General features: G+C 40.6%; 1 protein-coding gene across 1 annotated transcript in view; it reads right to left on the reverse strand.

Moving 5' to 3' along the window:
- LOC112577704 (ankyrin repeat domain-containing protein 26) overlaps window positions 1–14,692 on the reverse strand; it is a 75,235-nt gene that overhangs the window by 19,820 nt on the left and 40,723 nt on the right. The window contains 4 exon segments of the mRNA XM_045162728.1: window positions 453–604; window positions 3,991–4,073; window positions 13,782–13,854; window positions 13,942–13,970. Of these exon segments, the coding sequence (XP_045018663.1) occupies window positions 453–604; window positions 3,991–4,073; window positions 13,782–13,854; window positions 13,942–13,970 (337 nt within the window).

The following is a 14,692-nucleotide window of genomic DNA, read 5'->3' on the forward strand; positions in this document are numbered from 1 at the left end:
ACACACTCAAAGAGCTAGGAGAGAAAAGCCTGCCAGCCAAGGGACTCTTTCCAGAAAAGTTGTCTTTCAGAAATGAAAGAGAAATAAAAACTGTCCCAGACAAAGCAAACCTGATGGAGTTCATCACCACTAGTCCCGCCTCATGAGAAATGCTGAGAGAAGCCCTCAGACTGAAATGAAAGGACGTTCATTAGTGACAAAACACATTTAAATATACAACACACTGATTAAGGCAAATATGCAGTCAAATCCAGAATACTCTAATATGTAACATGGTGGTATATTAACAAAGGAACTCTAGTAATAAGGCTAAAGGACAAGAGTATTAAAAATAACCTAGTAAATCTCTAGTAAAATATAAAATCTGTACATCACAAACATTAGCTCAAGTTAGAAATTATTTTATAGGAACATAAGAAGGGACGTGCTGTTAAATATTGATATAGGATTACCTATCAGAACCCTCATTCTGCATAGCAGGAAACTCCTGGTTGCTGTTTCTTCCACGCTTTCTCTGCGGAAACAATCCACTCTCATCAGCAGCATCGCATACGTTCTCTGATACTTCCACTTCACTGCTTTTGTGCTTCTTTTCTTCTTCAACCTTTAATGGAAGTTTGACACTAAGAATAATTGCTGTGTATTGATTATAAAGATCTTTGTTTTCAATTTTATTATTTGACTCAGTGCTCGCCCTGAACTTAAGTGATAAAAATATTTTTGTGTTTATTTTAATTTTATCACTTACAAGTCACTGAAATCTTTGTAAAATCTGCTCCTTTCTGTTTGAGGAAAGAATCAAAATTCCCAAAATTTCAAAAATGGCTTTCTTAATAAGATGCAATTATTCATATTCAGTCTTCCCCATCTGACTGGGAGAGACAGAGAAATAAAAAGACAAAGACACAAAATCTGTCCTCTTTGGTCTTTACCACCTGGATTTTCCATTAAACAGCCAGATGGAGAGGATGTGACACCTTCGCGCCTCAAAAAGCAAACATTCTTCTCTCTGCACTAAAGCTATTCTTTCCCCTCTGCCTTTTATAATTCTTTTTTCACTTGGATCCGGGAGATAGCAAAAAAGTGACGGTGTTCACTACATTAAATGAACCAGAGTTTACCAAAACACAAGGAGCAGAATGAAACTGAGGAGTTGTTAGTTAGTGTGGAATTCTGGAATATAAGTAATGCTTCCCAATTCCACATGCAATAACTGTCAAACCTTACAGCTAGAGGGTATAGATATAATTACCTAGTAGAGAAGGAAATGGCAACCCACTCCAGTTCTTGCCTGGAGAATCCTAGGGATGGGAGAGCCTGGTGGGCTGCCATCAATGGGGTCGCACTGAGTCAGACACGACTGAAGCGACTTAGCAGTAGCAGCAGCAGCATTGCCCCACTATTTACCAAAAACAGCAATAATATCAAAAAATGTTCAAGGTTTTGTTTAAGGCCCCTAAACTGGCACTCCCTAGCATTTTATGGCACCAAAAGAGATGATACAATTCTGGAACATTGAATGTTATATATTACCAAATGAATTCATCAGGTTAATCAGGTAAGTTAAAAGCATGACTTTGGCACAGTAACTCAATGCCTTAGTTGTGGGTAGGGATCATCTCCTTTTTTTTTTTTTTTTTTAAACAGGAGAACACATAGAGTTGTTTTTGTTGTTGTTGTTGTTGTTGTTTTGTCTTTTTGTCTGTTGTTCAAACTCAGTCAAAGCACCTCTTACACAAAAGAGCAAAAACAATTTTTCAAAACCTATTACTGAAGAAGAAAAATCTCACAGCATCTCAGAACTCAGTCTTCTCCTTTGTAGGTAAACACTTAATTTTTTTTTTTTTTCCTTTTTTGCTCAGGGTTTATACTACCTATGGGCTTCCCTGGTGGCTCAAACATTAAAGAATCCACCTTCAATGCGGGAGACCTGGGTTTGATCCCTGGGTTAGGAAGATCCCCTGGAGAAGGGAACAGCTAGCCACTCTGGTATTCTTTCTGGCCTGGGGAATTCCATGGACAGAGGAGCCTGGCAGGCTACAGTTCAAGGGTTCGCAAAGAGTTGGACCTGACTGAGCAACTTTCACACACACACACACACACACACAACCTATGTAACAAAATCACACATGTCAAAACTTCTACATTTTAGTAAACAACATAATGGAAAGGTCTGTCTCAAAAGAAACATTTGAGAGTGCTGATTAAAGCATATGTGGGAGCACATGTATTTGTTATTAAAAAGATCCTGAAGCGGCCATGCTGGAAATCTAAGTGCCCAGCGATTGCGGAAAGCAGAGAAGATCACACGTATTCAACCACAATGAAGAGATTAGAGGGAACACATGTTCATGTCCCATCTCTCAGTGAGTGCTTTCTTCCCATTCTATGGAAATATAACATATTTAACCCAACAGAGTTAAAGGGGAAAAAAAGGTGCAAAACCCTAGCTGATTATTCTTCTTAAGCAATTTCCTTGGTGCTTATTCTGGCTCAGAAGACCACGTGGTACATAGCTAAATGAGTTTCCCAGTCCATATGAAGACTGCTGCTACTGCTAAGTCGCTTCAGTCATGTACGACTCTGTGTGACCCCATAGATGGCAGCCACCAGGCTTCCCCGTCCCTGGGATTCTCCAGGCAAGAACACTGGAGTGGGTTGCCATTTCCTTCTCCAATGCATGGAAGGGAAAAGTGAAAGTGAAGTCGCTCAGTCGTGTCCGACTCCTAGTGACCCCATGGACTGCAGCCCACCAGGCTCCTCCGTCCATGGGATTTTCCAGGCAACAGTACTGGAGTGGGGTGCCATTGCCTTCTCCGATATGAAGACTGATGGAGAACAATTAGATATTAGAATTGACTGAAGGACAAAAGCCATGAAAATAGTTTCCTGAATTCCTGTTATTGAGATAATAATCGATTTCTACACAATTACCTCTTTGGATGACCCTGCTTTATTCGTTAGTAGAAAATCAAAAGGGACCACATCATCAAGAAAGAGAAAAACCAAAACAAGAATAAATGAGCCTGCATCTCTTTTGGAAGTTGAATTTTCTCTTTTTCCAGAGCCAGACACTCTACTTGTAACATGTCTATTTCCTTCTTAAATCTCTGTATATCCTTCTCTAAGCCTTCACTTACATACATTTCAGATGCGCCATGACTATTAGGTGGAGAAGAATTCCCATTTTCTAATTCGGGTTCCATGGTTTTACTGTCACTGGCACTGCAATTATCCGCATGCAGTGGCTTCTGGAACCAGTCCTGTATTGCTTTATTTTTCAGATCAGTATTTTAACAACAGCAAGGGGAACGTGAATTTTTATTTGAATTATATCTTTCATCTTACCAGAGTAGACAAGCCACAGACTAGACTGACATGCCTGTCCCGTGTCTAATTTCTGATTAGTGGGATCTTGCCTCATATTTTGTGACATTTGCATATCAATCTCTTGGTCTTTCACTTCGAATGTAACTACTGGCTCCCCTACTTTTTTATTTTCTGTATAATTATAAAAACTCGGCTCAATTTTCATAAACACATGTTCAATGTCTAGTTGATAATTTTCAAAGTCTACTTTATTTTCAGGGAAACAAAGCTTTGAAGATGAACGACAAGTCTATCCAAGGGACCCAGAGTTTACAGACCACAGAAAAACATTTTTGAGACTGGGTTCTTTTGGTTCAGGAAATGCTTGGAATACTAGTAAGACAGATACTCCAAATGCATCTTTTTCCTCACAATCAGGTATATTATTTGTGAGATTAGGAGATATTTCCTTTTGGTTTGTTCCTTCTTAAGGCTTATCACATAGTGGATCTTCCTCATGAGAAGCAGTAATTTGGTATTCCTCACAAAATTTCACTGAACTTCCACTTTAACTCATTTGTGATGGGTTTTAACTTATCTTTCCATTCTAATTTGCCTTGTTTGATACACTTTTTCTTACACAGTACTACACCAGAAATTGAAATTTACAGTTTTACATACCTGTGCATGGTTATTTTCATCTTCATCAAGTGTTTCTTGTTTTTCCTCTGTTATCATTTCCAAGTCTAGTTCTCTTGACAGATCTGCATGTTTAGTTAAAATTACTTAGAATGTTTAGATAAAAGACATAATCCTCATTTAAACATAGATCTAAAATATTGTATGAAATGACAGATTAAATCAATCTTAATCTTCAGCTGAATATTTACTTCTTTAAGAACTACTTCCAATGACCTAAAAACTTCAACAAACCATTTGGGAAATACCAGATGTCACCAGGTTACAGGCACACAAACAGCTCAAAGATTCAGTCACAGATTCATCTAAACATCAGTGAACAAAACAATCAGAAACCAAACAAAATACAGGACAGACATATAAAATCACCATATATTCTCTTCTCTACTTCATAACAGACCTTTTTAACAATGTGCCAAGCATCAACTGCAACATTATTCATGCTTTACAAAATTCCTCTTACTTTTTAGCTTTTATCAGTTCCTTCATCTGAAAGGCTTCCCTCTACTCATCTGACAAATTACTTTTCATCTTTTAAGGCTCAACCTGCTTTGTGAAGTTGTCTTTAATTACTGCCATCTTTCCCCTGATAAAGAGGTATGCCTTTCCTTGTAGCTACCTTAGTACTTTAAATATTTTTCTAGTGTATCTTTCTAGGTTTTCCTACTGATAGATACAGATCTGGACTGTAAATTATTTCTTTACATGTCTCTCCTCTTGGCTCCTAGACTGCAGAGGACAAGCTCTTAAAAGTCACCTCAGTATATATAGCATTTTTTTAAATTTATTTTTTTATTGAAGGATAACTGCTTTACAGAATTTTGTTGTTTTCTGCCAAACCTCAACATGAATGAGCCATAGGTACACATTTATCGCCCCTTTTGAACCTCCTTCTCATCTCCCTCCCCATCCCACCCCTCTAGATTGATACAGAGCCCCAGTTTCTCTTATGCGATCATTATTTCTCAGGTTTCCGCTCAGTACTAGACACTGGAGTTTAATGAAAAATGTAGAAAAAGGTGTCAGGGATGGCTTTTCCAGAGATAATGCCTGAGTGCAGACTTACACAGTTCAAGGGAACAGAGGGCATGAGAGGGAGAGCATTTCAGGCTGTAGCAAGATGGGGAGAGAAGCACATACACCACAGGGTAGATATCTGTCCAAAGTGAAGGGATGGGACTGACAAAGGTCATGGCATCCAGTCCCATCACTTCGTGGCAAAGAGATAGGAAACAATGACAACAGAAACAGACTTTATTTTCTTGGGCTCCAAAAGAAATGCAGATGGTGACTGCAGTCATGAAATTAAAGGACACTTGCTCCTTGGAAGAAAAGGTATGACAAACTTAGCGTATCAAAAAGCAGAGACGGTACTTTGCCGACAAAGTTCCGTCTAATCAAAGCAAAGGCTTTTACAGTAGTCATTTATGGATGTGAGAGTTGGACCAAAAAGAAGACTGAGCACCGAAGAACTGATGCTTTTCAACTGTGGTGTTCGAAAAGACTCATGACAGTCCCTTGGACCGCAAGGAGATCCAACCAGTCAATCCTAAACAAAATCAGTTCTGAACATTCATTGGAAAGACTGACACTGGCACTGAAGCTCCAGTACTTTGGCCACCAGATTCGAAGAGCTGACTCATTAGAAAAGACCCTGATGCTGGGAAAGGTTGAAGTCGGGAGGAAAAGGGGATGACAGAGGATGAGATGGTTGGATGGCATCACCGACTCCATGAACGTGAGTTGAGCACGCGCTGGGAGATGGTGAAGGACAGGGAAGCCTGGTGTGCTGCGGTCCATGGGGCTGCATAGAATCAGGACTGAGCGACTGAACAACAACAGGGACAAGTGACGAGGGCGCCAGCAGCAGTTCAGAATTCTAGAGCAAAGGACTGAAAGGGCTAGAGACAGAGGGTCAGGCAGAAGTCAGACTGTGAGAGCATCAGTGGTGCTTTAAGAGGTCTAGACATTGATGTGACTCAGAGTGCCTCGTGGTCACGTGTGCTTTTGAGATTGGGGACTCTAAACACCACGGAGGGAGGAATCTGAAGGGCATACGGATAACCGGAGGAAGGCGAATCTGAAGGCATTAATACTGGGAACAAAAAGGTGACACAGGCCTGAACTGAGGGAGTGTTTACAGAAATATTTAGCATATAAAACGTTCAGGGTACAGTATAGAATAAATCTTTAAGAAACCAATAAATGTACAAATCCAGGGACCCTGAAGGAGTAGGTACTGCTCGTTGTTTTATAAAATGTATTGACTGAGAAGAAAATGATCAACATGAACTGACTGAAGTAGCTTCTATCTATTTTGTAGTTTTCCTATTTCGCATCGTCCAGTGTTGAAGGGACTCGTGTAGGCATTTTATTTGAATTTGTTTTTCCCGGACCTACCAAGCTCATGGAAAAACAAGAGCAAAGACTCAGTTGTATAGATTAAAAGAAAAAAAGACAAACATGTTGAGTTTAGAGCCTGTAGTCACTATTCTAGGAGATAACTGAGAATATTCTGTAAATGCAAGGTGAGGATAGAAAAGAAAAAAGTACAGGAATGAAAAAAGAAACAGTGGATGATTTCTTACCATAGCCCTGACCGTATGACTGATTAAGGGTGCTAAATTAATTAGTATTTATGGACAACACAGTATTAGATGTGGTTACTCAATAGACTGGGCGTCCTAGTAGAAACAGAATTGACTTGCTATATACTGCTTTTCAATGATACAGCACTCCTTTATACCAACCTCCCTTGTGAACTCTTAATTCATTACAAATACTAAAACAAGTCGATATACTATGTGGACACAGCTGAGAAGGAGGTACTATGTAGCAAATTTCCCATGACTCCCATTCCCACTGGGAAAGCCAATTCTAAAAAATACAAAGTCACAGAAAACACAAGAAATATTTTAGTATTTGGTATCAGAGTTGCTTTTGCAGTTATACTGAATATAATCATAACTAATGCTTATGAATTGACAGCCATATAAAACACTGCCATGAAGTCCCATTTTGAGAAGGCAGTCTCTAGATGGCTACCTAGTCTCCCAACTAGTCCCAGAGTTCTAAACATAATCCTGCTACCCACTCTCAGGTATATGCTAAATACCAGCCTGAACGAACTTACTTTTTCCTAACTCTCTTTGTTATTTATTGTATTACTATGATCAGAAGGAGAATGCAAACACCTTGCTAAGAGGTACCGATTGGCTGCAGGTTGCATAAAAGGAGTCAGCACAAGGTAGACTTTGCCACAAAATCTAATTTGGAACCATCAGAAGGACGATAAGGCTGTGCCCAGGTGGCCCAAAGCTGAGTGCTCTGGGCTTCTGCATTACCTTCTTTGCTTCCTGTTTCCTGGCAGCTCCAACTTGCATAGCTGACTGAGTAATTCCCTACCGGGAACACCACTGCAGTCTTCATCTCTGAACTCCTGGAGTCTACCCAAACTCATGTCTATTGTGTCAGTGATTCCATCCAACCATCTCATCCTCTGTTGTTCCCTTCTCCTCCTGCCCTCAATCTTGCCCAACATCAGGGTCTTTTCAAATGAGTCAGCTCTTCACATCAGGTGGCCAAAATATTGGAGTTTCAGCTTCAACATCAGTCCTTCCAATGAACACCCAGGACTGATTTCCTTTAGGATGGACTGGTTGGATCACCTTGCAGTCCAAGGGACTCTCAAGAGTCTCCTCCAACACTACAGTTCAAAAGCATCAATTCTTCTGCATTCAGCTTTCTTTATACTCCAACTCTTACACTCATACAGGACTATTTTTCAACATACAAATATATTATTAAGAAAATGTATATCTACCTTATTTTACACTTAACTATGCCTTATAATACTGTGTGCTCTAGAGACCATGGTTTTAAAAACACTTTTAATGAATGCTACTACTTTCATTAATGTTACAAACCTAGACAACATAAAAAGCAAAGACATCACTTCGCTGACAAAGGTCCATACAGCCAAAGCCATGGTTTCTTCATTAGTCATGTACAGATGTGAGAGTTGGACCTTAAAGAAGGCTGAGCACCAAAGAATTGATGCTTTCAAAGAGTGGTGCTAGAGAAGACATCTGAGAGTCCCTTGGACACCAAAGAGATCAAACCAGTCCATCCTAAGAGAAATCAATGCTGAATATTCACTGGAAGAACTGATGCTGAAACTAAAGCTCCAATACTTTGGGCACCTGATGTGAAGAGCTGAATCACTGGAAAAGACCCTGATGCTGGGAACGATTGAGGGCAGGAGGAGAAGGGAATGGCAGAGGATGAGATGGTGGGATAGCATCGTTGATGAATGGATATGAACTCGGGCAAACTCCGGGAGATGGTGAGGCACAGGGAGGCCTAGCGTGCTGCAGTCCATGGGCTCACAAAGAGTCGGACCCGACTTAGCAACTGAACACCACCACCAATGACAACTTCTTTAATTACAATGAGCTGTCTTTCCTCAAATTATCAATATCTTCAGAACTCATTTTTTAAGCCCTGGATAGACATCAAAAACTTATATGAGACATGATAGTCTTGTGGGTAACTAATTGTTTCCACGTGAAAACAGGATAAGTCTAGGGCCACACTGGATCTAAAGAGCACAGAGCACCATGAGGGAAGAATGAACGCAACACAGAAATATTTGCTTAAAAAAAAAAAAGGAACTCTCAGGTCTAAATTTCTTAAGAGAAATCAAAGAAACAAGCAAGAAATGTAAAAATAAAACTTTAAACCCATGTCAACACAAGGGTCCCTTTATCATTTCACATCCAACCATGCCAATGGTTTAAAATGATGGTTCTGTAGTGTGCTCCGAGAATCCCTGAAGTCCAGAGACCCACTGGGCCAGGGGATCCAAGAGGTCAAAACTCTTTTCACAACAACTCTAAACATTACTTCCATGCTCAATTATGTTCTGAGTGCACACAGGAATTCTCCAGAGACAGGATATGTGAGATCAGAACTCTAATGACTAATGGAATTAGCCATTATGATTGTGTGTGCCTGTATTTTTACATTTCTTAGTTTTATTTTCCAGGAGTCTCTGGCTGAGGCAAGGGTTGGTGGTGGCCTGCTGCAGGGTCAGGGGCACTGAGTGCAGCAGTGCATGCATGGCACCTGCTGAAGGAGGTGCCATTATCTTCATTACCTCCACCATAGTTTGGCCTCAGGTCAAACAACAGGGAGGGAACACAGCCCCACCCATCAAGAGAAAGTCTGATTAAAGATTTACTGAGCATGGCCCAGCCCATCAGAACAAGACCCAGTTTCCCCCTCAGTCAGTCTCTCCCATCAGGAAGTTTCCATAAGCCTCTTTTCCTTATCCATCAGAGGGCAGACAGACTGAAAACCACAATCACAGAAAACTAACCAAACTGATCACATGGACCATAGACTTGTCTAACTCAATGGAATTACGAGCAAGCCATGCCATGAAGGGCCATCCAAGACAGACGGGTCATGCTGGAATGTTCTGACAAAGCATGGTCCACTGGAGAAGGGAATGGCAAACCACTTCAGTATTTTTGCCTTGAGAACCCCATGAGCAGTATGAAAAGGCAAAAAGATAGGACACTAAAAAATGAACTCCCCAGGTCAGTAGGTGTCCAATGTGCTATTAGAGATCGGTGGGGAAATAAATCCAGAAAGAATGAAGAGATCGAGACAAAGCAAAAACAACACCTAGCTTGTTGTTGGATGTGACTGATGATGGGAGTCAAGTCCAAGGCTGTAAAGAGCAATACTGCATAGGAACCTGGAATGTCAGGTCCATGAATCAAGGCAAATTGGAAGCGGTCAAGCAGGAGATGGCAAGAGTGAACATCAACATTTTAGGAATCAGTGAACTGAAATGGACTGGTTTGTGGTTTAGTCCGTAAGTCCTGTCCGACGCTTCTGAGCCCATGGGCTATTTGTAGCTCGCCAGACTCCTCTGGCGATAGGATTTTCCAAGCAAGAATGCTGGAGTGGGTTGCCATTTCCTTCCCTAGGAGATCTTCCTGACCCAGGATTCGAACTTGGGTCTTCTGCATGGCAGGTAGATTCTTTACCGACTGAGCTACCAGGGAAGCTCCCAAATGGACTGGAATGGGTGAATTTAACTTAGAAGACCATTATGTTTACTACTGTGGGCAAGAATCCCTTAGAGGAAATGGTGTAGCCATTACAGTCAACAAGAGTCCCAAATGCCATACTTGGATGCAATCTCAAAAATGACAGAATGATCTCTGTTCGTTTCCAAGGCAAACCATTCAATATCACAGTAATGCAAGTCTATGCTCTGACCAGTAACACTGAACAAGCTGAAGTTGAATGGTTCTGTGATGACCTACAAGACCTTCTAGAACTAACACCAAAAAAAGTTCTTTTCAATATAGGGGACTCGAATGTACAAGTAGGAATTCACGAGATACCTGGAGTAACAGGTAAATCTGGCCTTGGAGTACAGAATGAAGCAGGACAAAGGTGAACAGAGCTTTGTCAAGAGAACGTACTTGTCATAGCAAACACCCTCTTCCAACAACACAAGAGAAGACTCTACACACGGACATCACCAGATGGTCAATGACGAAATCAGACTGATTCTATTCTTTACAGCCTATTCTAATCTATTCTTTGGAGATGCTCTATACAGTCAGCAAAAACAAGACCAGGAGCTGACTGTGGCTTAGATCATGAACTCCTTATTGCCAAACTCAGACTTAAATTGAAGAAAGTAGGGAAAACCACTAGACCATCCATCTATGACCTAAATCAAATCCCTTAGGATTATACAGTGGGTGTGGCAAATAGATTCAAGGGATTAGTTTTGATAGACAGAATGCCTGAAGATCTATGGATGGAGATTCCTGACATTGTACAGAATGCAGTGATCAAGACCATCCCAGAGAAAAAGAACTGCAAAAATGCAAAATGGTTGTCTGACAAGGCCTTACAAATAGCTGAGAAAAGAAGAGAAGCTAAAGGCAAGGGAGAACAGGAAAGATATACCCATTTGAATGCAGAGTTCCAAAGAATAGCAAGGAGAGATAAGGAAACATTTCTCCGTGATCAGTGCAAAGAAATAGAGGAAAATAATAGAACGGGAAAGACTAGAGATTGCCTCAAGAAAGTAAGAAATACCAAGGGACCATTTCAAGCAAAAATGGGCACAATAAAGGAAAGAAATAGTATGGACATAACAGATGCAGACGGAGGAGGCAATGGCACCCCACTCCAGTACTCTTGCCTGGAAAATCCCATGGATGGAGGAGCCTGGTGGGCTACAGTCCATGGGGTCGCACAGAGTCAGACAGGACTGAGAGACTTCACTTTCATTTTTCACTTTCATGCACTGGAGAAGGAAATGGCAAACCACTCCAGTGTTCTTGCGTGGAGAATCCCAGGGACGGGGGAGCCTGGTGGGCTGCCGTCTGTGGGGTCACACAGAGTCGGACACAACTGAAGTGACTTAGCAGCAGCAGCAACTACAGATGCAGAAGATATTAAGAAGAGGGGGTAGGAACACACACCAAAAAACTATATAGAAAAGATCTTCATGATCCAGATAAGCACGATGGTGTGATCCTTTACTTAGAGCCAGACATCCTGGAATGTGAAGTCAAGTGGGCCTTAGGAAGCACCACTACGAATAAAGCTAGTGGAGGTGATAGAATTGCAGTTGAGCTATTTCAAATCCTAACAGATGATGCTATGAAAGTGCTGCACTCAATATGCCAGCAAATTTGGAAATCTCAGCAGTGGCTACAGGACTGGAAATGGTCAGTTTTCATTCCAATCCCAACGAAAGGCAATGCCAAAGAATGCTCAAACTACCGCACAACTGCACTCATCTCACACGCTAGCAAAGCAATACTCAAAATTCTCCAGGCCATCCCTCCATAGCACATGAAACGTGAACTTCCAGATATTCAAGCTGGATTTAGAAAAGGCAGAGGAACCAGAGATCAAACTGACAACATCCACTGGATCATCAAAAAAGCAAGAGTTCCAGAAAAACATCTACTTCTGCTTTATTGACCACCCCAAAGCTTTTAACTCTGTGGATCACAACAAACTGGAAAATTCTTAAAGAGATGAGAATACCAGACCACCTGACCTACCTCCTGAGAAATCTATATGCAGGGCAAGAAGCAACAGTTAGAACTAGACATGGAACAACAGACTGATTCCAAATAGGGAAAGGAGTATGTCAAGGCTGTATATTGTCACCCTGCTTATTTAATTTATACACAGAGTACATCATGCAGAATTCCAGGCTGGGTGAAGCACAAGCTGAAATCAAGATAGCCAGGAGAAATATCAATAACCACAGATATACAGATAACACCACCCTTATAGTAGAAATTGAAGAAGAACTAAAGAGCCTTTGGATGAAAGTGAAAGAGGAGAGTGAAAAAGTTGGTTTAAAACTCAACATTCAAAAACCTAAGAAATGCATCCGGTCCCATTCCTTCGGGGATAAATAGATGGGGAAAGAATGGAAACAGTGACAGGCTTTATTTTGGGGGAGCTCCAAAATCATTGCAGATGGTGACTGCACCCATGAAATTAAAAGACGCTTGGTGCTTGGAAGAAAAGCTATGACCAACCTTGACAGCATATCAAAAATCAGACACATTACTTTGCCAACATTGGTCTGTCTCGTCAAAGCTATGGTTTTTCCAGTGGTCATGTATATATGTGAGAGTAGGACTGTACAGAAAACTGCACACCAAAGAATTGATGCCTTTGAAGTGTAGTGTTGGAGAAGACTCTTGAGAGTCCCTTGGGCTACAAGGAGATCCAACCGGTCCATCCAAAGGGAATTCACTCCTGATGCTGAAGCTGAAACTCCAATACTTTGGGCACCTGATGTGAAGAACTGACTCACTGGAAAAGACCCTGATGTTGGCAAAGACTGAAGGCAGGAGGAAAAGGGGAAGACAAAGGATGAGATGGTTGGATGGCATCACCCAGTCGACGGACTTGAGTCTGAGTAAACTTCAGGAGTTCTGATGGACAGCGAAGCCTGGTGTGCTGTAGTCCATGGGGTCGCAAAGAGTCGGACACGACTGAGCGACTGAACTCAACTGAATTTCCATATAGTAAACGTCAACAGACAGAAACAAAAGTTCCTTGGAATTCTCAATAAGTTTTAGAAGTATAATAGGATCCTAAAGCCAACAACTTTCAGAATCACTGTTTCAAAAGATTATGTCTATCCAATAGTCATTAAAGTATGGTTACTTCCCCTACTTCTAATAATCAAAGACACCACACACACACACAAACGCATGCACACACAAATGCACACACACACATAGTCTGCTAATGAAAACATCTGATTGGCCTACATTCATCTGTGTAACAACATTATAATGAAATAATTACAAGCTGAAATACAACTGACATATTAGCAAGTGAAGTTTTACTCAAGGGAAAGGTTAGAGTTCAAACAAGCATTTGGGGCACTGGAAAAAACTTAGAGTCTAAAATTTAATCTCTAAGATTTCCTGAGAATTATAGAGATTCCAAACTGAGAACTTCAGAGTGTCGAAACGTATACAGAAACATCTTGAGTTGAAGCTTATATTTTAAAAATTTCTTGTTCTTATGCCTGTATCTTTTGTTTCAAATCACGGGTATCAACAATAACATTTGCCTTATGTATGTCCAATTCTTCAATTAAATTTGCAAAGAAAATGTTAAAAGCATGAAGACTGAGCATTTCAAATAGTTCAGTGTCCCTCTTTCCATTGTTAACCGTGTACTGCAAAATTTACCTGAAATGGATGTTTGGAAATCCTTCATTCTGACTGTTTTATTAGGAACAGAATCTTTCATTCTGACTGCTGGCTGAATGGGGTTTGGAAACAAGTTGATTACTAAATAATGTACATAGGAGACAATCCACAGTTCAGATAAAATTATAAAAGTTTTTACCTGCACGTTAGGATATTTCCCAGGAGACTCTAAGAGGAAGAAGGGACACAGAGTTAATTACATGTAAACATGAAAGCCAGCTGTACATTCATGCAGAGTTAGTACCGAGCAGAATCCTCGCGCTCAGCTTTGGCACTGAATACATTCAGTTTTAGTGTCTTGTTTTTAGGGGGATCTTAGGACACTGGTAAGACAGACATAGGAATCCACTAAAGATAGTGAAGAAAAAATAGGAATACAGGTTCACCAAAACATGCAGTTAAGATTTCAAAAGTAACATTACGTTTTCAATGGCTTTATAAAACATTAAAGTGCACACAGACCAATGTGAATGTGCTGACTGATGAGGAGAAAGTGGATCTGAATCAGAGGAGCAAGTCATGAACCCAAGAAGATAAATGTGAAAGCTGATGGTAAAATGTAACAGCACATCTTGAATGCAACACAGCAGTTATCATTTCCACCATTATGCAATAAGTATTTATCATGTTCTTCAATCTGTCCAGTCATTTAAGAAGTGCACAGCTGGGATGACAGTTCACCAGAATGTATAATTCATTTCTCATCAAAGACAGAGTAATGAACTGATTAGCCTGGATATACACTTGTAGAAAAATGGCTCATAAAAATATTCATTTTTTTTTCCATATCCATGTGGGCTACTGGAATGCCTACTTGTCTTGGCTCCTCTAGTCTAGCCATCTTAAAGTTTCTCAAACCACTCATGCAGGAAGGTATATAAGACACATCT

This window comes from Bubalus bubalis, chromosome 14, assembly GCF_019923935.1.
Source record: "Bubalus bubalis isolate 160015118507 breed Murrah chromosome 14, NDDB_SH_1, whole genome shotgun sequence".
Classification (NCBI taxonomy): domain Eukaryota; kingdom Metazoa; phylum Chordata; class Mammalia; order Artiodactyla; family Bovidae; genus Bubalus; species Bubalus bubalis.